A 25,138-nucleotide genomic window follows, 5' to 3' on the forward strand; every position below is an offset into this window, starting at 1 on the left:
ATAAAAAATATTTTTAATTTATATGATATTTAGTAAGAAATTAATAAAAAAAATTAATTATTACCTTTATAAATTTCAATATTTTACTAATATTATTTAGATATTATAAAATAATAGGTTAATTTTTAACTTTTATGAGTTAAATGTTAATTTTAAGGGATTAGGATAATAAAATAAAGTAACATCATACTTTATTTAAGTTTTTTTTTTTATTAATCTCTTACTAAGTAGTATTAATTGTTTTATCATTAATTATTATTTACTTATTTAACAATAAATTCTTTAAATTTATAAAGTAATATTAACCTTTAAATTTTTTTTAAAATTATTATCTTAATAAATTTTTATTAAATAATTGTAATATAAGTATAATTTTATTTCTGTTACTGAAAATATATTATTCATTCAATATATTTAAATTTAATTCTAACTCTTCAAATTTCTTATAAAAAAAATTACCATTTACATAATCCTTTTTTTTAATATTAGAAAAATATATTTATTGTCTATAGCACAAAAGTATAAGTAATCAAAGAAAAATAATATATATATATATATATATATATATATATATATATATATATATATATATATATATATATATATATATATATATATATTCTATTAGTTTTTTCAGGCATATTAATAGCACAGAAGTATAAGTAATCAAAGAAAAATAATGTTGCTAATTAATAATGTTTGTTTAATATTGCTGTTAGGATATTTTTAAATAAAAATATTTTTCAAAATATATTAATTAAAAAAAATTAAAAGTCGATAAAAATTAAACTTAACGTGTTTAACCATAAACATTAATATAATATAATTGTTTCACTTTTATTTTTTTTTTTATAAAACGTACTTTTTATTTTAAAACTCATAATCATAGTAATAGAAACGATGTTCTCTTGAAAATCTTCAAGACATAATGAAATATAGAGAATGATTAATTTTGATTATAAATCGATTAAATATATTTATAAGTAGAAAAATATAAATAAATTAATATTTAATTTAATTTATAAATAAAAAAATATATATTTAAAATACCCTTTTATTTATAATTTATTTATTTTAAAATTTTTATTTAATCAAGTAAAAAAAATTATATGTCAAAATGCTGTTTTCATTTTAACAATCCAAACATTTAGTTTAATATTATTTTTAATTATTTTAATAAATTAAATTATTTTTAAATATCTTTTAATTAAAATTTAAAAATAACTCTGTCAACTAATACTAAATATTAATATTTAGAGCATGTTTGAATAATACTTTAGACACTAAATATTAGTATAAATATCAATCAACAATATAAATAAGCTTCAATGCGGTTCTCCAACATGGCCTGTGTAATTTTTCAGAGAGGTTTACGACAAGTCATTTTAAGCGTTGACCGACCAACCGTTTCAATTTCCGCGGCAAAATTCCCCGCCGCGAACTTCCTTTTGTAACAAACGACACCGTCTGCCAGGTAGCCATTGTACACACCTCCAGATTCACAATCCTTCCTCCGTAGAATCTTTTGCTTCATCTCTGTCCAATGACGGAAACCTCTACCCTCTGCTTCTCACGCTTCTCTCCAACTCCTTTCATTTCTCGCTCCAAGGATTCCAATTCCTTCCTCTCCACTTCAACTCTCTCTTTTCCTTCTCCTTATTATTCTAGCTTCTCTCATTCCCTCCATCCCTCCCTCCCTCTTCTCACTCCTTTCGCTTTACCTCCAAATCTTCCGATTCCGGTAACTTCCTCGGCGACGATTCTCTCGGTTCGTTCCCCTGGTCCGATGGTGTTAATCATAACTTCTATCGTTGCTCCATTTGCCTTTTTCATTTTCTTAAATACATTATTTAGTTTTAGTCTTTGATCATTAGAATGTGATGGCTGCATCTATTAATTAGAACATGGATGTTAGTGTGTCCGCAAGTGCACGGGTCACAATAGTATAGTTTTAAAAAATAATATCGTTCCCACAGGGAATTGTGTTTAAATTGGAAATAAAATGATAAGCTAATTAGAATGGTAAAATTTAAAGATATTAAAAATAAACTTTAAAATTAAAATTTATATTTGAGGAATTTAAGTTAAATCAAATAATTAACTAAATTAATTAAACTAGATTACCAAAGTTTAAATTGAAATTGCTATTTATGAAATTTGGAGGAATTAAATCTAAATTCAATAAAAATTAAAGTGATTCTAGAGATTGAATTTTCAATATTGTTTGCATGTGGTTTATCCCTAATTTAGCCAAACATATGAGAATTGCAATTTTGAGGGAAATCAATTTTTAGTTCTTTGAAACTTTTTTCAAGTATTTCAAAGTTGGTATTCATTAAATCAAACCCTGTTTTCACGGTATTTCAAACCTAACAAAAACCCAATTAAAGCTCTAATTGATTTTGAAAAGTCTCCTTAATCTTATTAGCTTTTCTCTAACACCAAGAAAATTAAGTTTATTGCAAGATTATCTATCCCAAATATTCACTTTTCAGTCCATCTATTAAGGATTAAAACTAAACTTAATGAGGGCTCATTCATCAAGCAAGGCAACAAGCTCATAAGCAATAAATCAAAATGTAACAAACCTCATTTAAATGACTAAATCAGTTCAAAATCACAATACAAAGCAATATTTACAAACCCATCTCTAGAATCTCAAATAACTATTCACAAATCATAGTTTCAAGACAAACCCAAGTGTATAAATGAAGAAATAATGAGAATCTAAGCTAAGGAGTAGAAAAACCCAAAAGAATGCTGATGTATCAGCTGTTGGAGAGTGCAGAAAATGGCCTCTGCTGCGACTGCAAAAATGGATCCCGTTCTCCTCTCTTTCTCTCCTTCTTTCTTGCCAAAAATGCCTCTCTTCCTCCTTATGGAAAGAAATAGATAAAGGAGGTTTTATATGGGTTAGAGGTCTGCCCTAGAATGGGTAAAAAGGTGGAAGATTCCAGAGAAAGTGAGGTATAAAATCAGAGTAACGAAAATGCCACGTCAGCCATTTCCAGTAAAAACGACATAAGCTGAATCGGTTGTGTCGCAGGTTGTGCTGCAGGTTGTGTAACCTGTGGCCTGAGAAAAACTGAATATCTGACGATCGACACAACCTGCGACATAAGCTAAATCGGTTGTGCTGCAGGTTGTGAAGCTCTCGGTGTCACGACCCAACCTATGGGCCGGACCGGCACTAGGACCTGGGCCAGCCTAAAGCCCCCGAGGCCCGTAGTAAGCCTTAACTGTTCATTTACCCAATTCTAAGGCCCATTGGGCCCAAATTCAAGAAAACAAACGGACAGAGTCCGGCCATAAAATGGACTTTCCAACGGGGAGTTTTCGACTCACCCGACCTGTAAACACAATATATAGTCAATTGGGGAGCTCAGCTCACCCTCCACATACTCATCAACATAAAATAAATGGGAGCTCAGCTCCCTCATCCAATCCATCACACATGCATAGCACCTTTAAGTTTACAGGTCCAAAAATAATAATTTAGTTTACAGACCCAAATCAAATAAACATTTCTAACACATGCGGAAATTCTAAGATTTAACAAGTTTATACAAACAGTAGTAATCGACCTGCGAGGGAGAAAGCAGGTTAACCTCAAAAAAATATCCTCCTGTGGCCTGTAAAAATTTTTGAACAGCAGTGATCGTTCGACTCAGAGATTAAAATATCAATTTTAACCATAATCTCTATAACTATCTCAGAACTAATGCACTCGTAGCGTGAAATGCAACATCAACATCATATTCACATCATAGCATCAAAAAGGTAATTTGGAGCACTCACGCACCCTGTAGCATCAATCATAATATATTGGGAGCTGATCCCCTATACAGCTCTCTTAGATCCAACTCGTGCGCCAAGAACTCAAGCGACTTTCGCTTAATAAACCAAATCGAGGGTCCCAAATAAGAACTCAAGCCGTGACTACCCTCGAAGGAACGGGTCCCAGCCAAGAACTCAAGCCGTGACTACCCGCCCTATCCATAGTCCACACCACATCACACGCACGCCAACGCACGACACCGCTCCAAATTACCACAACAACACTCATGGCACATTAATGCTATGAATGCAACATAAATCGTGCCTAGAGTTTAACTACATAAATATATGCATATAAGTGATGCATGGGCATGCTGAACATATAATAATATCGAAATTATAATTAAAATTAATATTTTACTCACAGACTTGACGACAATCACTGTGGCGGCTGGGCGGAGGAAGAAGGCTGTCCCGGCTCACCTGACAATTACATTACATTTATTTAACACAAATGACTCAATACAAATAAAGAAAAGACCAAATACGTCCTAAGTCATGCCGAAAATCCGGCAGAGTCTCCCCTATACCTAGGACCTACCCAACCTGCAAAAGGGCTCAAAACACACTTCTATATCCACAATCCATATATCCACAACTCAATCACATCACACAGCCCATCCTGGGCCCATCAAATCAATCATTCATCACAATATGGAAAAATTTCAATTTAGTCCTTATAATTGATCATTTTTGCAAAAATTGCCCAAACAAGCTCTAAAAATTATAAAACTTTGCCCCGCGGTCCTTAGCAATATTACTAAGCTATTGCAAAAAGAATCGTAATTTTCTAAGCTACCACGAATATTTTATGAATTTTTAATCATATTTAAGCACTAGAAAATTACGAAAAAGCAAGGTTCGGGTTTACCTTTGCCGATTCCGACTTCGGGAACGCGCTCGGGATGCCTGACAATGGTGGGGTAGCCAAAACCTCGATCCAATTCGGAGACTTTTCCTAGTGGTTCTGTTCGCCGGAAATTCACAGATCCGGACAACTGTCGAATTTCCGCGAATTGAGGATACCTACACGAAGCCCAATAATAATATATAAAAAAATCAGGGGTGTTACATTCTTCCCCCCTTACAGAAAATTCGTCCTCGAATTTTACACAAGGCAGAATAAAGCACATGATTATACATTGAACAAATAAGGGTACTTGCTACGCATGTCCCGTTCTGACTTCCAGGTGCACTCTTCCACCGACTGACTCCTCCACAAAACCTTAAACATAGGGATCTGTTTTGATCTCAGCTGTCTCACTTTGTAGTCCACTCTGGCAACAGGCTGCTCCTCAAATGTCAAATTTTCTTTTAGCTCTATCACATCCAGTACATGAGAAGGATCGGAATGTATTTCTGAGCATGGAGATGTGAAACACGGGATGAACGTGAGAGAGGTTGGGTGGTAGCTCCAACCGGTAGGCAACTGCTCCAACTCTATCCGTAACCTCAAAATGTCCGATATACTGAGGTGCCAACTTGCCCTTCTTTCCAATCTCATGACTCCTTCATTGGAGATACCTTCAGAATACATAGTCGCCATCGCAAACTCCACATCCCTCCGTCTGGGTCCGCATAACTTTTCTCGCTTCATCAAAGCCGCCCTCCGTTCCTCGATTAAAGGAACTACCTCAAGTGTACCGCACTAGGTCTACATCATGCACCCTTGCTTCCCATTTCTGTCCCAACAGAGGAGACCTACACTTTCTTCCATATAGTGCCTCATAGGGTGCCAACCCTATGCTGGAGTGATAACTGTTGTTGTAGGCAAACTCCACTAAAGCTAGCTGCTCATCCCATTGACCTCCAAAATCCAAAACACTCATGCGAAGCATGTCTTCCAGTGTTTGGATCGTCCTTTCGGACTGTCCGTCTGTCTGAGGGTGGAAAGCCGTACTTAAGTTCAATCAGGTGCCAAGTGCCTCTCGCAACTTTCTCCAAAACCGAGAAGTGAATCGGGACCCTCTGCCGATATTATGGAAGCCTAACTCCATGCAATCGACTATTTCTCGAATGTAGAGCCGCATACTGTGCTACGTAGTATGGAGTCATTACAGGTAAGAAGTGAGCTGATTTGGTCAAGCGGTCTACAATTACCCATATCGAATCATATCCTCGCGTGGTACGAGGCAACCCAGTCACAAAATCCATAGTACTCATTTCCCACTTCCATTCTGGGATAGGGAGCTCTTGCAGCTTCCTTGACGTCTCTGGTGTTCAAACTTTACCTTCTGACAAGTCAAGCACTTGGACACAAAGTCGGCTATGTCTCTCTTCATGCCATTCCACCAATAGCTATCTTTCACATCATGGTACATCTTGGTGGAACCTGGGTGGATACTGTACAGTGTATAGTGTGCCTCTCGCATGATTTCATTCCTGAGGTTGTCCACATCGGGCACACATATCCTAGAACCTTGCACTAGGGCGCCATCATTGGCAAACCCAAACTCACCACCTTCACCTTCTTTGTACTCTTTCTATGATCTTCATCAATTGTTGGTCTCTATCCGGGAAACTCTAACTCTGTCCCTCAAGTCCGGCCTCACCAAAAGTGAGCCAACAATACCCCATCATCCGAAAGATCTAGGATTAAACCTTGATCCATCAACTCATGTACCTCTGAATCAGCCTCTTCTCTGTGAAATGTGCGCCAAACCGCTGTAAGATTTTCTCGCTTAAAGCATCTGCTACTACATTGGCCTTCCTGTGGTGGTACCGATGGGGCAATCATAGTCTTCCGTAAGCTTCATCCATCTCCTCTGCCTCAAGTTTAAATCCTCTGTTAGAAGATGTACTTCAAACTCTTATGGTCGGTGTATATCTCGCACACTTCACCATACAGTAGTGTCTCCATTTTTAGTGCAAAGAATACACCGCCATTTCCAAATCATGGGTGGGATAGTTCTGCTCATGCCTCTTCACCGCCTTGAAGCATAAGCCACTACTTTTCCATTCCGCATCAAAACACACCCTAGGCCAACTCGAGGCGTCACAAGACACCTGTATCCTTCACCGCTCATAGGTAGTGTTAACACAGGGGCAATGGTTAGACACTCCTTATCCTCATCATTATAACTGACTCTATCGAGCTCTCTTCCTGTCCTTTGCATCTTATCCACTTCCCTTTTCCTATTTTTGGTATTGTTGGTATCATTTCAACCTGCTGTACTTATTCCTTAATTTTAGTCCTATCTCATCCTTACACCTTTTCCTTCAAAGATGTCTATCCCATCATCAACTTTAACTTTCTTTTTATTTCTTAGTCTTATCTTGAATACTAGTTTCATTACTTCAAGAATTCTAACCCTATGATTTACTCCTACCAGCACATTCTTCACCTTATGTAACACTTATAATTACCCATAGAAATTTTTTTTTTTTCTTGTATCCCCTTTTTTTTTTTCCAACTTAACTATCAGAACATTATCATTCCCTATCAGCCTTAGTAGGAAATTGCTTATCCTGGATGAATATGAGCCCCATAAACTATAAGTTCCATCTGAACTAACACGGCTGTAGGAAATATGTGTCATGCCTTAATTCCAAACAAGATACTTCACGTGTTCATTCTCCTTAATATAATCATATATACTGCCCATAGCTTTCTAAACTTCAACCTCAAATTACCCATCAGCAACAATTTCATCTATTGAATCTCAACCATAAATAGTACTTCCTCCAGCTCATAGTTTAAAACAGTTGCAAGCCTTAGTAGCTAACTCAATTTAACTCATGTCATTACTGTCGTCCTTTCATACTTAATACTAGGTATGCACTTACTGTCATTCTCATATCAGAAATTATGTATGAATTTGTGCCTACTAAACTCTCAATAACTAGGTCTCCTTGACTCATTGCTCCTTATATAACCTTCTAGAACCAAAAGCACAAGCTAAACTTGAAAAGAAAGAAAATATCCTCTTATATTCAACTACACCCGATTGTCATATTATAACGTTTCACCTAAGTTTCTTGGTCTTTCTCTCCAAATTTCATCATCTCCTAGCACAATTATGCTCTACCTATAAGGTATCATCCGCATGAACCCTTTACTGGACCATTTTCCTTCTTGACATAATATTTTATAATTTATTAACTTTACTTATACTCGACCTATGATTCATATCTATCATCGTTTTTATTGTGCCATTAACTTTTGTTGATTCCTGAAAGATTTCTCTCACTAATAAATTATTCCAACACTAATTCCACCCTTATCTAGGGTCATTAATTTGATCCTTGAACTTTCTAATGATTTATAACCATCCGGACTTGTCACTTTTCGCTCTACCCCTACTATTGTCCTGTCGTTATTGCTTCACTACAAAGTGATTCTGTTGATCACACTAAAAATGTTTGCCTGACATTCATAACGAACCTCTAACTACCTTCTCACTATCTCAAAAGTCTAACCTAAAACCTATGTGTCATTATCTATCATTCTTTTCCTCTCATCATACCTATTTGATCCCTTAGACAGACTTTTATTCAACTTATCGCTTACTAACTTCTCTTTCTCTACCTATTTAGGTAGTCCGCAATACCATCGCACACCTTCTAACATTTACTCATTATTATTGTATTCCATACCTCCATCACTTTTCTCACTAATGTGGTCCCATTTTGGGTTTTCCATCCTTGTCATTCTCCTTGCCAAGAATAACACTTAGCCTATCCTATATCTTAACTTTGTTCCTTTTATTATGCGCTCTTTAGGTTGTCCTTTCATTTATTTCCTTTGTCTTACCCAAAATAGAACTTGACTATTCTATCCCTGGTTCCATTCTTCTTCCTAACATAATAGCCATTTTGCTAACTATATCTTCGTAGTCTCTATCGCGTTATCATATGTCTGTGCTACTCAGATTTGGTCCTTTGACCACTCTAGCTAGTACTTCCACTAGCATTTAGATTATATTGCATCTGCAATCAATTGCCCAAACTTTCATTCTGCACTTTCTTTATCCATTGGCCTTCTGTGATTTATCTTCGCTAATTTATTACTCTTAACACTATTATTATTATTATTATTATTTTCCATGTTTACTCAATTCCAAAACTTAAGATTTCGGGCACCCAAACCCGTCATCCAATTCAAAGGATTTACATCCATCGTGATCTGATTATATATGATTCCTATAATGGAACTTGTATCCTCTCCATGATACCCTAGCCAACAAATCTCTACCACACTCTACAAATCCCATCCGGGACACTATTCCATAAGTCATCATTATCGCAATAACCTTCGATCCATTCTGAAAAGATAGGACTATATCCTAACTTGCTGCAACAAAGGTACTACATCTACCACCTTGCCAGAACCATGTCAAGTTAATGACTCTTTTATCATATCATAGCTCTATAAATCATCAATTCATAGTTTCGACCTTCTCTAGGTAGTAGAGTTGTACTTTATTCCATACTGATACACACAAGGTATACTATTCTCACTCTATAAGTGTCACCTTTACTTTGCAACTAGTCCGAAACCTCTGGTCTGATTGCAACTCTTGATTTAACTCTAGCTCATGACGGGGTAAGTGATTCACTGACTCTAGTTATCACCCAACTGTAACCTTTCAATATTCTATCTCTAGACTCTTAGCCAGAGTTCCCAACTCCTCTGCAAATATAGAACTGCTCGCATAACTGTACCAAAACAAGCCATCTCAAACACCCTCATTATGGAGCACCACGGGGATGCACGCAGCTCTACACAATAATCTCATGTCGCATCAGAATCTGCAGACTACAGAGCGGACATCGAGAACATTGTATAGTTACTACGATACGCCCCGATGCACTAGGTCTCCTAATTTCTTATCTCTCCCGAATCTTCTATTATCACAAACTTATTCTCGATGGGTCATCTACCGATGACCGCCAGAGTGGTATCCTCATCCTTATCTAGGCAACTGCATTTTTTAAGACTCACTTTTATGTACTCGTGTCTTACACGAAATGGGCACACCATTTAAACCCATACCGACAAAAATATAACATTTCTTGGAGTACGATCCTCATGATAGATCTCACATGTCTACTAACTCTATTTCACATTTCTGGTACTCCACGAAAATCAAGACACTAATCGAGGTAATCTTATATTTCCGAGGTATAACGTAGAATCTAGAAACAAAGAATTACAGAAAAGACGAAATGTAATCCTATACTCCGCATGTGACTCCTAGTAGACTCTTCCCAACATTTTAGACAAACATTCCCTAAGAATCTGAGCCTAAGCTCGATACCACATTTGTCACGACCCAACCTATGGGCCGACCAAGACTAGGACTCGGCCACCCTAAAGCCCCGAGGCCCGTAGTAAGCCTTAACTGCTCATTTACCCAATTCTAAGGCCCATTGGGCCCAAATTCAAGAAAACAAACGGACAGAGTCCCCATAAAATGGACTTTCCAACGGGAGTTTTCGACTCACCCGACCTGTAAACACAATATATAGTCAATTGGGGAGCTCAGCTCACCCTCCACATACTCATCAACATAAAATAAATGGGAGCTCAGCTCCCTCATCCAATCCATCAAACATGCATAGCACATTTAAGTTTACATGTCCAAAAATAATAATTTAGTTTACAGACCCAAATCAAATAAACATTTCTAACACATGCGGAAATTCTAAGATTTAACAAGTTTATACAAACAGTAGTAATCGACCTGCGAGGGAGAAAGCAGGTTAACCTCAAAAAAATATCCTCCTGTGGCCTGTAAAAATTTTTGAACAGGAGTGAGCGTTCGACTCAGAGAGTAAAATATCAATTTTAACCATAATCTCTATAACTATCTGTAACTAATGCACCCTGTAGCGTGAAATGCAACATCAACATCATATTCACATCATAGCATCAAAAAGGTAATTTGGAGCACTCACGCACCCTGTAGCATCAATCATAATATATTGGGAGCTGATCCCCTATACAGCTCTCTTAGATCCAACCTGGTGCCAGCGAAGAACTCAAGCCGGACTTTCGCTTAATAAACCAAATCGAGGGTCCCAGCGAAGAACTCAAGCCGTGACTACCCCTCGAAGGAACGGGTCCCAGAAGAACTCAAGCCGTGACTACCCCGGCCCTATCCATAGTCCACACCACATCACACGCACGCCAACGCACGCACACTGCTCCAAATTACCACAACAACACTCATGGCACATTAACAGTTATGAATGCAACATAAATCGTGCCTAGAGTTTAACTACATAAATATATGCATATAAGTGATGCATGGGCATGCTGAACATATAATAATATCGAAATTATAATTAAAATTAATATTTTACTCACAGACTTGACGACAATCACTGTGGCGGCTGGGCGGAGGAAGAAGGCTGTCCCGGCTCACCTGACAATTACATTACATTTATTTAACACAAATGACTCAATACAAATAAAGAAAAGACCAAATACGTACTAAGTCATGCCGAAAATCCGGCAGAGTCTCCCCTATACCTAGGACCTACCCAACCTGCAAAAGGGCTCAAAACACACTTCTATATCCACAATCCATATATCCACAACTCAATCACATCACACAGCCCATCCTGGGCCCATCAAATCAATCATTCATCACAATATGGAAAAATTTCAATTTAGTCCTTATAATTGATCATTTTTGCAAAAATTGCCCAAACAAGCTCTAAAAATTATAAAACTTTGCCCCGCGGTCCTTAGCAATATTACTAAGCTATTGCAAAAAGAATCGTAATTTTCTAAGCTACCACGAATATTTTATGAATTTTTAATCATATTTAAGCACTAGAAAATTACGAAAAAGCAAGGTTCGGGTTTACCTTTGCCGATTCCGACTTCGGGAACGCGCTCGGGATGCCTGACAATGGTGGGGTAGCCAAAACCTCGATCCAATTCGGAGACTTTTCCGGTAGCTGGTCTGTCTGGCCGGAAATTCACAGATCCGGACAACTGTCGAATTTCCGCGAATTGAGGATACCTACACGAAGCCCAATAATAATATATAAAAAATCAGGGGTGTTACACTCGGCCATTTTTTTTAACTCAACTTCAAAAATTTTTGCAATTCAACTATAATTTCCTCCAAATGGCTACTCTGATCAAAATACACCAAATTTCTCCAAATTTAACCTACAAAACAAATAAATTCCAAAAATTAAACTAAGAAGTGTAAAAATTATAAAATTGACTAAATATATGTTAATATCTATAATAATAGCTATGAACAAAGGTAAATTATGTGAAAAAATTATACCTAAATGATGATATAAAATGCATGTATCAAATTCCCCCATACTCAAACTCTTGCTTGTCCCCAAGCAAAATTTTATTAAAACTCATTTGGAAGGGAATAGAATCAGTCTTTGAAAACACAAAAATCACTAATCCGAACCACCAACTTACCTCTAGCTACCAACATTCCAAGTTCCCACCAGCGAAGCACAAAGAATGAAGCAATCACTCTCAACAATTATAAAATAGCTAAGAATTAACCAATCAACCCAAGCAACAAATACTAACCAGCTACAAGAGTCAATTGTGCCAAAACAAACCTAAATGAAATAGATAGCCAATGTATCTCAAATAGATGGTGAGTAATGTATGGAAGATTATATTGCCAAATCCATATGCAAGCATAAAAGATCTAACTCTACTAATGTAACAAGCATTTTTTAAAGAATCATTAGGTCTTTTTAAGGGTTGTAATGGGGTCAAATAAGGTAAAATTATGGTTAACAAAGAAAGGGAGTGAGGAAAACAAAATATGAGAATAATATTAATCATGAAACTCAAAGTGCATCCATTTTTTTTTCATTTTTTTTATTTTTTTATAATAGAATTTTTTTTTTATCAAGAGGAAAGAAATTCACAATGAATATCAAGTGCTATCACAATGATTATATAAAGGGACTTTTTTTTTGTATGTGTCCCTATTTCGTGTCACACCCATAATTACCTTTGAGATATTTTGGTGATCCCTTTTTTTTTTATCAACTTTTCACAATTACTTTAGCACTTTTCAAGATGTTTCAATCCTCCGATTTTTTTTTTATATGCACTTAATTGCTAAAATATTATTCTCATAAATAGGTGGTAGTGTTTAAGTTTTATGGCTAGGTAAATGATTTGGGTTCCAAAGAAATTAGGGAATTAAGGTTCAAGGGGGTTTGCAAGGGTTGAAATGAGATTAAGGTAGGTTAAGGCTAAATGTAAGGTTTAAAATATGAAGGAATGCCTAAATCATATTCTTATCAAATGCAAGTTAAAAATTTCGCTTTGAAAGATCTAAGATGCTTGTTCTAGGAATGGTGAGACGATAAGGATCATTTTCTTCCTTAAAGGCTTATTCAGACACTCAAAACTCAAAATAACTAATCAGAATCTGCATACCTAGATAAATATATTATTTTTTAGCTATTAAGTAAGAGAAAGAATAATGCTTAAGACTTTGTACCCAGCTGGAACTTTCATTCCACTAACCATCTAAAGGCAAGTTAGATTGCTTGAATAAGCAACTTATGGAATTCAAAGACTGGTTTAAAAATTCAAAAATTTTAAATGAATAAATGAAATGCATGAATGTATAAATGTATAGTCAACCTATATGTAACTAAGTATGCATAACTAAGTGTATGGGGCTATATGCAGTGTATATAAGTGAATATGTACAAGTATAAAGTAATGAATGAGTATGTCACTATATGCAAATGAAAAAGGAAAAATAATTTTTGCAAAAAATTTACCCTCTCCCCCATACTCAGAATGGACATTGTCCTCAATGTTAAAAGATTGCAAGGAATGGGATAATTTGGCTATATGTGCATAAAGAATTATTACCCTATTTCATAAGTGATAGCACAACTTGTGTTAAAAGTGACACAAGCTGAGATAAGAATTGTTACCTCATTGAAGGTGCAGCTAATTTAATTAAATAAAATTTAGGCAGCTGCTGAACTCATTACAAAAGAAACAGTGGAATGGAATCCATTAAAGCAATTAAACTCAAAAATTTGAAATAGAGAGGTTAGGCTAAAAAATGTAACCATGAGATATCCACTCATCAAGTGAAATTTCGAAGTAGCATATCAAAGCAAGTGAGCAAAGTATTAAAGATTTAAAAGAAAAATATACTTATGAGCAACAAAAAAAATACTGAATAAGCAAATGTTTCAAATAAAAGAAAAGCAACACAAGCAAAATATTAACTAAACAAGTTACTAAAAACACTAATTAATTAAACAACTAAAATAAAGACATGAAATGTTTTTTTTTTTTTCAAATGGGTTAGTGGGCTTTTTGGGCTTTGGTTGGTTGCGGGCTCATTCTGGTGAAGTGGGTTGTCAACCTACAAAACCAATTAAACGACACAAGTTAGAACACAAGGATGGAGGTTCTGCCGGAAGTTGTGAAATCTGCTACCCAAATTGTGCCCAGTGAACATAAGCGACAACACAACCAAAACGATTTGCGCCCAGTGAACACAAGCAACGACACAACCAAAATGATTGTGCCGCAGGTTGTGAAATAATCTGCCCAAATTACACCCAGTGAACACAAGCGTCGACACAACTAAAATTGGTTATGCCGCAGGTTGTGAAATAATCTGCCCAAATTGCGCCCAGTGAACACAAGAGACGACACAACCAAAATCGGTTATGCCGCAGGTTGTGAAATCTGCTGCCCAAATTTGACAAAATTACATAGTACCTGAAAAATTAAAACAAATTAGATTTCAAATGATTAGACCTTCATAACATGAATTCTAATTGCTCAACCTGTTATGTTCATCAAATACTCATAAAAAATCATTTTCAAAGTACCAATTCATACATCCACATTCAAATAATTTTTTTTTTAAAACCAAGATGTCAAAGTTTGGAAAAATTTTCTCTTAAAATTAACAAAAAGGGCAATGAGTCCAGCAATATCCACCAGCAAATATTCAACAATAGAAAGATGAAAAGTGTAAGTGAATAAATTTAAAACTAAAATTTAAAGCTAAAATTTAAAGCTAGAACTAAAAAAAAAATTTTTTTTTTATGCTCATTTGCTTGCAATGAATTGTATCCCATCTGCACAAGAAAATAAGAACAATGTCAAACTCTGAATAAAGAGTATAAAAAAATTTAAAACAAATATATGAAAGAAATAAAGAATCAATGAAAAATTGTGGGTTATGCCCAAAAATGCTAAGTTTAGGTCTTTAGCTTAACCTTACTCAACCAAAATTTAATGGAGAATGAGAGAGATAGCAGGTTGCTATCTTCTCAATTGGCTCACCAATTGAATAATGCCTCAACCTTTGCCCATTTACCTTGAAATTACCAGATTTTTCACCAAAAATTTTCACAGCACCATGAGGGAAAACTTTTACAACTTTAAATGAACCGGACCACTTTGATTTTAATTTTCCTAGAAAAAATTTTAACCTTGAATTGAATAAGAGAACCAAATCTCCTTCTTTAAAGTCATTTTTCTTGATATGCTTATCATGCCATTTTTTAGTTCTTTCTTTATAAATCCTAGCATTTTCATAAGCATCAAGTCTCAATTCTTCTAACTCATCAAGTTGCAAAAATCTTTTGTGTCCAGCAGCTTGTAATTTCAGGATTTCCTTTTTCACAACATCCTTCATTGTAGGATTTAATCTTCTTTGGTGTTCAATATAAGGTTTACTATTTGGCTCTAGGAAAATCCTATGCATACAAATTATTAGACTAATTCCCTTTATATCATCAATTGCATAACCCAAAACTCTTCTATATTCTCTCAAAACTCTCAACAATTTTTCATTCTCAATATCAGTCAAAGATGCATTAATTATAACAGGATATGTTCCATTTGGTCCAAGAAAAGCATACCTGAGGTTGGAAGGAAGAGGTTTAAGATCTACCTTTGGGACATCCTCTACCTTAATGATGGTAGTTTAATTTCCAAAGTTTGCACTTTTTTAAGCTGAAAAATTTTGGCTTCACGATGTGGTGGAGAGCTCTCCAAGTGTTTTGCAAAAGCAGCTATGTTGTGATTGTCATCATCAATGCTCCCACCATGGACTAAGCAATTTTTAAGCAAGTCTTGTGGATAGCTTTTTCTAAAATGCTCTTGAACAATCTCATCAATAATGTCTACCCGCAAACAAGACTCAACTTCTTCATGTTTCCTTTTCATGACTGGATTGATGTTGAATATCATTTGATCATCTCCCACTCTAAGTGTCAATTTCTCACCATTTACATCAATTAATGCACCAGCTGTTGCCAAAAAGGGTCTTCCCAATAAGATAGGAACTTTTGTGTCTTCTTCCATATCTAAAATGAAAAAGTCCACCGGAATGTAGAATTTTCCAACCTTAATAGGCACATTTTCTAGAATGCCTTTTGGATACTTAATTGAACAGTCAGCCAATGAAAGATACATGTTTGTGGGCTTCAACTCTCCCATATTCAACTACTCATATATTGAAAGTGGCATTAGGCTGACACTAGCTCCAAGGTCACATAAGGCATTTGCCACACAATTATCACCTATATGACAAGGGATGGAAAACACACCCGGATCTTTGAGTTTGGGAGGTAACTTCTTCTGAATTATAGCACTGCATTGCTCTCCCAAGTTGATGGTGTCATAATCTTCTAGCCTTCTCTTGTTGGTAAGAATCTCCTTCAAAAACTTGGCATAACTTGGCATTTGGGATAATGCCTCAGTGAATGGCACATTGATATACAACTTCTTTAGCACTTCAAGGAATTTGCCAAATTGTTTGTCTAGCTTATGCTTGATGAATCTTTGAGGGTAGGGAAGGGTGGGCTTGTAAGGCTCAGGTGGGATGTATGGTTTCTCTCCCTCATCTTGCTCACTTTTGCTTTCTTCTTCTTTTTCATTTTTCTTGCTCTCAACTGAATTTTCTTCTTTTGTGCTCTCTTTTTCTTCTCTCTTGTTTTCACTCTCTTGACCAACTTTCTTACCACTTCTCAAGGTCACAACCTTACATTGTTCATGAGGGTTTTGAGGTTGGCTAGGTAGTTTCCCATAGGATTTGCTTCCTGATGAGCTTGCTTGTTGAGCCAATTGAGTCTCCAACATACGATTGTGAACTTGTAATTGATCCATGGTTTGTCTCATGTGTTGCATTTCTTCCTCCAATTTGCTATTCATCTTGCTTTGTTCAGCAAAAAATTTCTCCATCATGCTTTCCAAGGTTGGCTTCGGTTCATGAGGTGGAAGGGATTGTTGTGCTCTTGCTTGATATCCAGGTTGTAGCTGTCTTGTGGGCTGAAATTGAGGCTAAAATTGAGGTCTATTCTGCTGCATATACTGCTGGTTATGAGCATAATTTGAGCTTTGACTTTGTTGAGCAAAAGTTGCTTGTGGTCTCCATGTTGAGTTGTTCACATTAGAGTAAGAATTTCTCATAGGTTTCTGTTGATAACCTCCTGCATAAGCAGCTTGTTCTTACAAATAATCATCACCATAAGAAGAGTAATCAACTCCACAACTTTGGCTTCCATCTGTGTAGGCAACTTGTTGCATAGTTGTAGGAGTTGAGGCTGTTGCCTTTGTGCAAAAATCACTAAGAAGTTGAGTCAACTGGTCAAATCTTGCATTAATGTAGCTAACTGAGTCAAGTTCATAAATCCCAGCTTTCTTTGGCTCAAGTGCTTTAGGATTTCCCCATAAATGGGTATTATGAGCAATATTCTTTAATAGATCATAGCATTCTTCACTTGTCATTCTCATGAAATCTCCTCCTGCTTGTAAATCAATTGTGTTTCTTATGGCTGGAGTAACTCTGGTGTAGAAATTCTGAACAATCATCCATTTGGGTATTTCATGATGAGGACATTGCCTTTCAAGCTTCTTAAATCTCATCCAAGATTCATACAAAGTTTCATCATCCCTTAGCTTAAAAGCTACCATCAAATTCCTCAAATGAGTGGTCTTCCCAGGTGGGAAAGACTGAGATAGAAAAGCTTGAGATAGCTGCTCTCAAGTAGCTATAGTAGCTTGTGGAAGTGAGTCATACCACTCTAATGCTGAATCCCGAAGAGAGAATGGAAATAAGGTGAGCCGAATCACTTCATCTAAAACTCCAGGCTGTCTTTGTGTGCCACATATCATCAAAAATTTATTCAAATGAGAATGAGGATTTTCAAGTGGACTGCCTCTAAATTGTGAATTCTGAACCATTTGAATAAGACCAGTCTTTAACTCAAATTGATTAGCTCCAATAATAGGTCTGTTATCTCTCACATCTGCACATCTAGGAAAAGCATAATCTAACATGGATCTTCTCTAAGGATCATTTTGATTAACAACTTCATTCTGCCTATTTTGCTCATTTCCTCCATTATCTCCACCAATAGCTCTATTTTGATTATCCATATTTTCAATTGTCACCTCTTGCTCAAATCTTTGTTGTTCTTCTTTTTTTGCTTCCTTTCTTCTCTTGTATTCCTTTTTGTTGGCTCGACAGAATTTTTCAATTTCAGGGTTGAACAACAATTCAGTATCACTTGTGCTTTTCGATTGTTTCATAAACAAGAAAAGTACCTGAAAAACACAAGGAACAGCAGTGAAAATAAAAGAAAATAAAAATTCTAATCAGCTTAAAACAATTAAAATCCAACTTAAAAATAAAAAATTCTCCGGCAACGGCGCCAAAAACTTGATAGTGTGTCCGCAAGTGCACGGGTCACAGTAGTATAGTTTTAAAAACTAAAATTGTTCCCACAGGGAATTGTGGTTAAATTGGAAATAAAAGGATAAGCTAATTAGAATAGTAAAATTTAAAGATGTTAAAAATGAACTTTAAAATTAAAATTTGTATTTGAGGAATTTAAGCTAAATCAAACAATTAACTAAATTAATTAAACTAGATTACCAAAATTTAAATTGAAATTGCTATTTATGAAATTTGGAGGAATTAAATCTAAATTCAATAAAAATTAAAGTAATTCTAGAGATTGGATTTTCAATATTGTTTGCATGTGGTTTATCCCTAATTTAGCCAAACATATGAGAATTACAATTTTGAGGGAAATCAATTCTTAATTCTTTAAAACCTTTTTCAAGCATTTCAAAGTTGGTATTCATTAAATCAAACCCTGTTTTCATGGTATTTCAAACCTAACAAAAACCTAATTAAAGCTCTAATTGATTTTGGAAAGTCCCCTTAATCCTCTTAGCTTATCTCTAACACCAAGAAAACTAAGTTTATTGTAAGATTATCTATCCCAAATATTCACTTTTCAGTCCATCTATTAAGGATTAAAACTTAACTTAATGAGGGCCCATTCATCAAGCAACGCAACAAGCTCACAAGCAATAAATCAAAATGTAACAAACCTCATTTAAATGACTAAATCAGTTCAAAGAAACCCATCTCTAGAATCTCAAATAACTACTCACAAATCATAGTTTCAAGACAAACCCAAGTGTATAAATGAAGAAATAATGAGAATCTAAGCCAAGAAGAATGCTGATGTATCAGCTGCTGGAGAGTGCAGAAAATGGCCTCTGCTGCTGCTGCAAAAATGGATCCCATCCTCCTCTCTTTCTCTCCTTCTTTTTTGCCAAAAATGCCTCTCTTCCTCCTTATGGAAAGAAATAGATAAAGGAGGTTTTATATGGGTTAGAGGTCTGCCCTAAAATGGGTAAAAAGGTGGAAGATTCCAGAGAAAGTGAGGTATAAAATCAGAGTAATGAAAATGGCACATCAGCCATTTCCAGTAAAAACGCCATAAGCTAAATCGGTTGTGTCGCGGGTTGTGTTCTAGGTTGTGTAACCTGCGGCCTGAGAAAAGCTGAATATCTGACGATCGACACAACCTGCGACATAAGCTAAATCGATTGTGCTGCAGGTTGTGAAGCTCTCGGCCATTTTTTTAACTCAACTTTAAAAATTTTTGTAATTCAACTCTAATTTCCTCCAAATTGCTACTCTGATTAAAATACACCAAATTTCTCCAAATTTAACTTACAAAATAAATAAATTTCAAAAATTAAACTAAAAAATGTAAAAATTATAAAATTGACTAAATATATGTTAATATCTATAATAATAACTATGAACAAGAGTAAATTATATATAAAAATTACACCTAAATAATGATATAAATAATGGGCTATTAAATCCAATGATTCAAACAGTTCATTTGATTATTAAGGCTGGGAATTTGTTTATCTTTTTCTTATTGGGAGAATTTGTTGGAGTTATAGGACGAAATTGATACAACATTGTCAAATTTGTCATCTTGTTAATTTTTTATGATTCGATGGTCTTTAGTGAATGAATTTGCAGCTATTGAATGGGTTCAGAGGAGAAAGTTACGTTGTTCACCGCTGATGGCCTCTTTCAAATAGGAGGCTCTGTTGTTCCACGGCTAGTCAATTCTTCAGATGTACGCTGTTTTGGTCTTGCTATTATTTTTTTCTTTTTCTTTTGTGTGAAATTTTGGTTTTCTTTGTCATTTGAGTGTTATGATCTCAGCTCATGCCTGGTTATTCTAACACCATCTTTTTTCACAGACCAAGTTCTTTCACTGTTTCTTTGGTGTTTTCATGTTTCAAAATTCTCCTTTCACTTGCGTGTACTTGGAAAAGCCAAATGCTGATCACTGATATATGCTGTTTGATCTATTGATTCAAATGGGCATTTGCTAACAGAAGAAGCAAGGCAGGTTAAAAACTTCTCTGAGATTTCAAAGATTTTAAGAGAGTGATTATATGGACCCAAATCAGGGCTTATGTTTGGGAGTACTATTTGATATTGCAGCAACAAATGTAAGTGATTCTTATGCTGTTTGTTTGGGGAACTTTGTGATTTTCAGCCCTATATCTTATGCATGTGGGATCTGGTCATTTTAGGGATTTGATATGGACAGAAGGCTTTGTATCTTTGGGTTTTGCCGTTCAATTGAGATGCTTAGTGATGTTGTTGAAGACACTGTCTTGGAGCACGGTGGGGAGGTATGACATACTGGAATAAAACGTATATTTATCAATTTGATGGTTTATTTTTATTCTCGTGAAGATATTAGAATGCAATCCCCTATTCAGGTTATAATCAAATTGAGGGGAACATTGTTCAACAAGATGCTTCTCCAGGAAGAGATTTTGTATGATATATATTATGTTTCATTGAGTTATGACAAGCACAGAAATATAAGTCACACACAACACAAAATATAAAGAAGATGAAAAACAAACACAAGATTTGCACAGTTCGACTGTGAAGTCAACTTTCACGAGCAAGACACAAGCAAAAATTACACTATTATGAAAATAACATGAAAATGCATGAAAATGCTCTGAAATCCTCTGGAGATACACATGAAAATGCATAAGCAGGCAAGGCATTTTTCAAGAATATCTATATATTTATTGGCAAGCTTAGTCTAGATTGGGATTTTAATCGGATCAGTTTGTCTGTTGGCTGAGAAGAGTCTCATTTGTGTTTTGAGAATTGAAGTGGACTGGTAGATGATATAAGATACTGGCAATGAGCTTCATATTGGCTTTTTAATTGGTTGCTCTACTTCTGATTTACTTGCTGTCATAAAATAGTAATAGGTCTTTTATATAACAGAATGAAAACATCAGATTTAGAAATTCAACTACTTTTAGCATCTTTCGGGATATATATATATATATATATATATATATATATATATATATATATATAAACTAGCATACGTTATTTATATATGTGCGCAATTTCAAAGTTACATATCTGTGATGCAACAGATGCGAGGACCTAATTCACTCTTGGACAAGATTTATTTATGATTTCCTTAAGCAGTTGTTCTTTCCTTCCATACTTCTCAATGTCTTTTATTATCGAAACATAACTATTGCGTAGATGTGAGACAAGCATTTTCTTTTAGATGGTTCTTCCTCCTTAATCTTGGTCTACGTTTCCAAATGCTTATGCATTTGGCATTTGTGCTTTCTAGCTCTGTTCATGTTGGCATATTTGTTACAGCACACATAGTATATGGCCGTTTGATATCTGTAGATTATCTGTAAGCCAAAAATGAGGGAATCTTGATTTTTCAGGTTGTTGCTGCAGAAAAGGCAATCAAAGGTGGTTTGCATGAAAAGCTAACCATGACAGTGGCAGTACCATATCCTGGGGGGTTCCTCCTGCTTCAGAAACACTTGGCCTTGCTGTTCGGAGCGGTGGAGGAATTGTGGAGAAAGTTTATTGGCAATGGAATTTTTTGTAAATGAATGGTCTAATCCTTCTAACCATCATTTGTGCATTGCGTACATATAATCTTTCTGTTCCAATGTACAAAATTCAAAATGTTGCACGATTCATGTCCACTGTCCAGTGACAACTTGATATTGGTATCTAATTATTGATTATTTCGAAGTAAATTTACCCAATTTTAATGCATGAACAATTGAATTTGATGTTTGAAATGAAGTTCATGATACCAAAATCTTTCCCACCAACCTTGTCTTGTGATCATGGTGTAATTTGAGTCCGTTATTAACTGCTCGGGTATAGTTGTCATTTTTATTTTTTCCCCGTTATCGGGATCATTGATTTGAGATGCTTCTTATTGGCTACCAATGGTTGGCTTAAGGTGTGAATTCCTTGTGTTAGTATCATCTGTTATTAATAATTTAATTGTCATAATTCCGAATTCTTTCTCAATTTATCCTGCCATTTAAGTGCAGCTCAAAAGTCTCCTTATTTATTGAACACAACAAGCTCCTAATGACACGGCCGGATAGAGCTGGGGATGGTAACTCGGTAAAAATTACCTTATCTATAAAATATTTACATTTTATTTATATAAAATATAATATTTAAAATTTATAACTGTTGGCCCTTCTTTGGCCAGCAGTGGCCTTTCTATTTCTTCTTGTCTTTTTAGTTGTTTTTTAGTTAATAAAAGTAGTTTTATAAAATCTATAGGTTTCATAAATATATATATATATATATATATATATATATTTTAATCCTTTGGTGGAGATCAGGGTCTTGTATGGCTTTTGTTTCTGTCCCTTCGTGGAAATTCTCAACTTGAAAGAAGATTTATCATCACACGTCTTGAAAATCTCTCAACCCACCTGATTGACAAGTTTTTTTTTTTTTTTCTTTTTTTTGAAGGTAGTGAATGTCATTAAAGGCTAATAAGGTGACAGAGTGAAATACAGAATACATCAGAAGGGAAGGATTACCACGGAAAGAAACATCACTAAAGAATTTCTTCGCTAAACAATTCGCAGCATGGTTCCCGTCCCTCCTAACAAAATTAAAGGATTCATTAGAACAAGACACAACCAGATCTCAGATGTCCAGAATAATGTTCTTAATACCTTTCAAGTAAATATAAATATCAAAGATGAGTTCATATGATACCCCGTAAGTCTGCAAATGAGAAAGGACCTTTGGTTCGATCTAGTGTAAACAAAGAAAGCCAAATTTTCTTTCATTTTCACTCGTGAATATGCCACTCGAGAATTTCTTACTAGTGTCAAACATTTCAGCTGATGTGGGTCGTGGGATTGCTTTCTTTTGTATTGAATTGGATAATTTTTTTTTCCTTCTCGTGCTTGCCATTTAAGTCTCCTTCCCTCCTTTATTACCTCTGTAATTGACAACTGAATGATTCTAATTTCATGTCATTTCAAATTGAATGCACATTGATAGAGAAGTCTCTTTCAAATTGGAAATCTAAAGAGTTGCCGTATTGAATTCAGATACATCCTAATCCTTTTTTTGACCAAAGAGCAACTACATCTTTGAATGAATCTTAATATCTGTGGCTTCAATTCAATGGTATTAAAATTATCTCTGGAATTTAAACTTTAATTGAAATCAAATGAATAAAACAAAAATAAAATATACATTTTCCTGCTATATATGATGATATTAGAAGCTTAATGGATGATAGGGCTTGAGGAAATCAAACTAAATTAAAGATTATATCATCTACGTCTAATCTATCTAGAATTTATTCGTCATTATTAATAAAAAAAATAAATTTTAATATATGATTGAAAGAATATTAAAAATAATTTTTTTTTATTTACAGTCAGCGTATTCTCAGGTCAGTTTTCGCACACTGAAACTAGATCCATTTCTAAGCGATTTTCAGAGTGTACTCCTCATATTGGTTTGTATTCAAGATAAGGAGAAATTCTTATTTAAACTAGGTTCATCATGGACCCAAGATTTAAATATATGATATTCATGTCTTACTATATATCTTATATCTTGAGTTCACGGCGCATAAGTTTAAATAAGAAAAATCCTAATAATTTTAGAGTGCTCTCAGCAGAGTTGAATTTTGATTGATAAAAAAAGGGAAACTCTCATCTTACTAACTGAATCCTCTTGAGTAAATTAAATGGGGTTTTAATCAATCATATTAATGTTAAAATTTTTACACAGATGCATTTCCTCTCGAAAGGGTAGGATAATTAGATTAGCCGATGGTCACACTTCGTGGCCAAATAAGCTTTTGCGTCTGTTTTCTTCTGTTCCATCTTTTTTCTTGTTTTCTTTTCTCAAAAGATGAGTTCTGCTAAGTTAGCTAGCAGTTGGAAAATGGCACCCTTCGCCTTTTAATTATGCTAAGAGAAGAAAAAGGGAAGTTGAGGTGGCTGCTCTTAAATACAACCTTTACTAAGAAGGAGTTGATTTTTGAGGACAGTCAAGAAATTCAATATTAGAGACCAGAAGTGTATGAATTCTTGAAATACATGCATATACAAATGATTCAAAAGCTAATTTAGGACTCTTTGGTTGAGCAGTTTTGATCAAAGATTAGCAGTCAAATATTGACGATGAGCTACTAATAGCATATATAATTTTAAACGGCCAAAAATATTTAATGCCTCCTGAGTTTTGCATGAAAATCACTAAGCAGTGTTTCACATACGCACATTTACCGATTATCCGATTAAATAGTTACACTTTTATAAAATTTATATGTCAAATGAAATATAGTTAAAAGTAAATATGCTAAATAATTTTTTAAATAAAGATTAGAGCAAGAAATTATTATTTTTATGGAGTTTGAATTTTGGATATGTTTTCATAAACTAAAATTATGATTTACCCTGAAATTTTTGCGCGGCAATTCGATTAGAATAAAAAGTAAGATCTATGGTGGTAGCGGAGGACACGGGCTGACAAAATTAGTATAGATATTATAATATTCTGCCATTTATTATAAAATTGTGATACTGAGATTAGGGTTTGAAAGTTCAGAGTGATATTTTTTTATCATAGTGAAACTTAAACCTTATAGTCGAATAACATAAATTTTATGTTATTTTCTT

At 34.8% G+C, this 25,138-nt stretch overlaps 1 protein-coding gene and 2 long non-coding RNA genes across 4 annotated transcripts; 1 reads left to right on the forward strand and 2 right to left on the reverse strand.

The window, feature by feature from the left end:
* The first annotated feature begins 1,416 nt into the window (after positions 1–1,416).
* LOC110666261 (uncharacterized) lies at positions 1,417–22,216 on the forward strand. 2 transcript variants are annotated; one of them, XM_058143582.1, is made up of 5 exons: positions 1,417–1,768; positions 20,136–20,235; positions 20,363–20,617; positions 20,702–20,803; positions 21,893–22,216. In XM_058143582.1, the coding sequence occupies exons 3-5, from the start codon at positions 20,561–20,563 to the stop codon at positions 22,064–22,066; spliced, it is 333 nt and encodes a 110-aa protein (XP_057999565.1). In that variant the 5' UTR covers positions 1,417–1,768; positions 20,136–20,235; positions 20,363–20,560; the 3' UTR covers positions 22,067–22,216. The 2 variants fall into 2 exon arrangements, with proteins under 2 accessions (XP_057999565.1, XP_057999564.1); XM_058143581.1 differs by lacking the exon at positions 1,417–1,768 and having other exon boundaries at positions 19,961–20,235.
* LOC131178586 (uncharacterized) lies at positions 3,473–4,796 on the reverse strand. The gene is made up of 3 exons (XR_009147508.1): positions 4,709–4,796; positions 4,203–4,260; positions 3,473–3,632 (listed from the first exon to the last, which is right to left on the reverse strand). It is a non-coding gene; the product is annotated as an uncharacterized LOC131178586 (long non-coding RNA).
* Positions 10,402–11,852, reverse strand: LOC131178585 (uncharacterized). The gene is made up of 3 exons (XR_009147507.1): positions 11,656–11,852; positions 11,150–11,207; positions 10,402–10,571 (listed from the first exon to the last, which is right to left on the reverse strand). It is a non-coding gene; the product is annotated as an uncharacterized LOC131178585 (long non-coding RNA).
* Positions 22,217–25,138: the final 2,922 nt, after the last annotated feature.

This window comes from Hevea brasiliensis, chromosome 3 (assembly GCF_030052815.1).
Source record: "Hevea brasiliensis isolate MT/VB/25A 57/8 chromosome 3, ASM3005281v1, whole genome shotgun sequence".
NCBI classification, from domain to species: Eukaryota; Viridiplantae; Streptophyta; class Magnoliopsida; order Malpighiales; family Euphorbiaceae; genus Hevea; species Hevea brasiliensis.

Bases quoted from the DNA above. Each gene is read 5' to 3' on its own strand.
- LOC110666261 (XM_058143582.1), top strand. From the start codon at position 20,561: ATGGACCCAAATCAGGGCTTATGTTTGGGAGTACTATTTGATATTGCA. The intron at 20,618-20,701 runs GTAAGTGATTCT...TGGTCATTTTAG, and splicing joins TTGATATTGCAGCAACAAAT to GGATTTGATATGGACAGAAG. The intron at 20,804-21,892 runs GTATGACATACT...TTGATTTTTCAG, and splicing joins TCTTGGAGCACGGTGGGGAG to GTTGTTGCTGCAGAAAAGGC.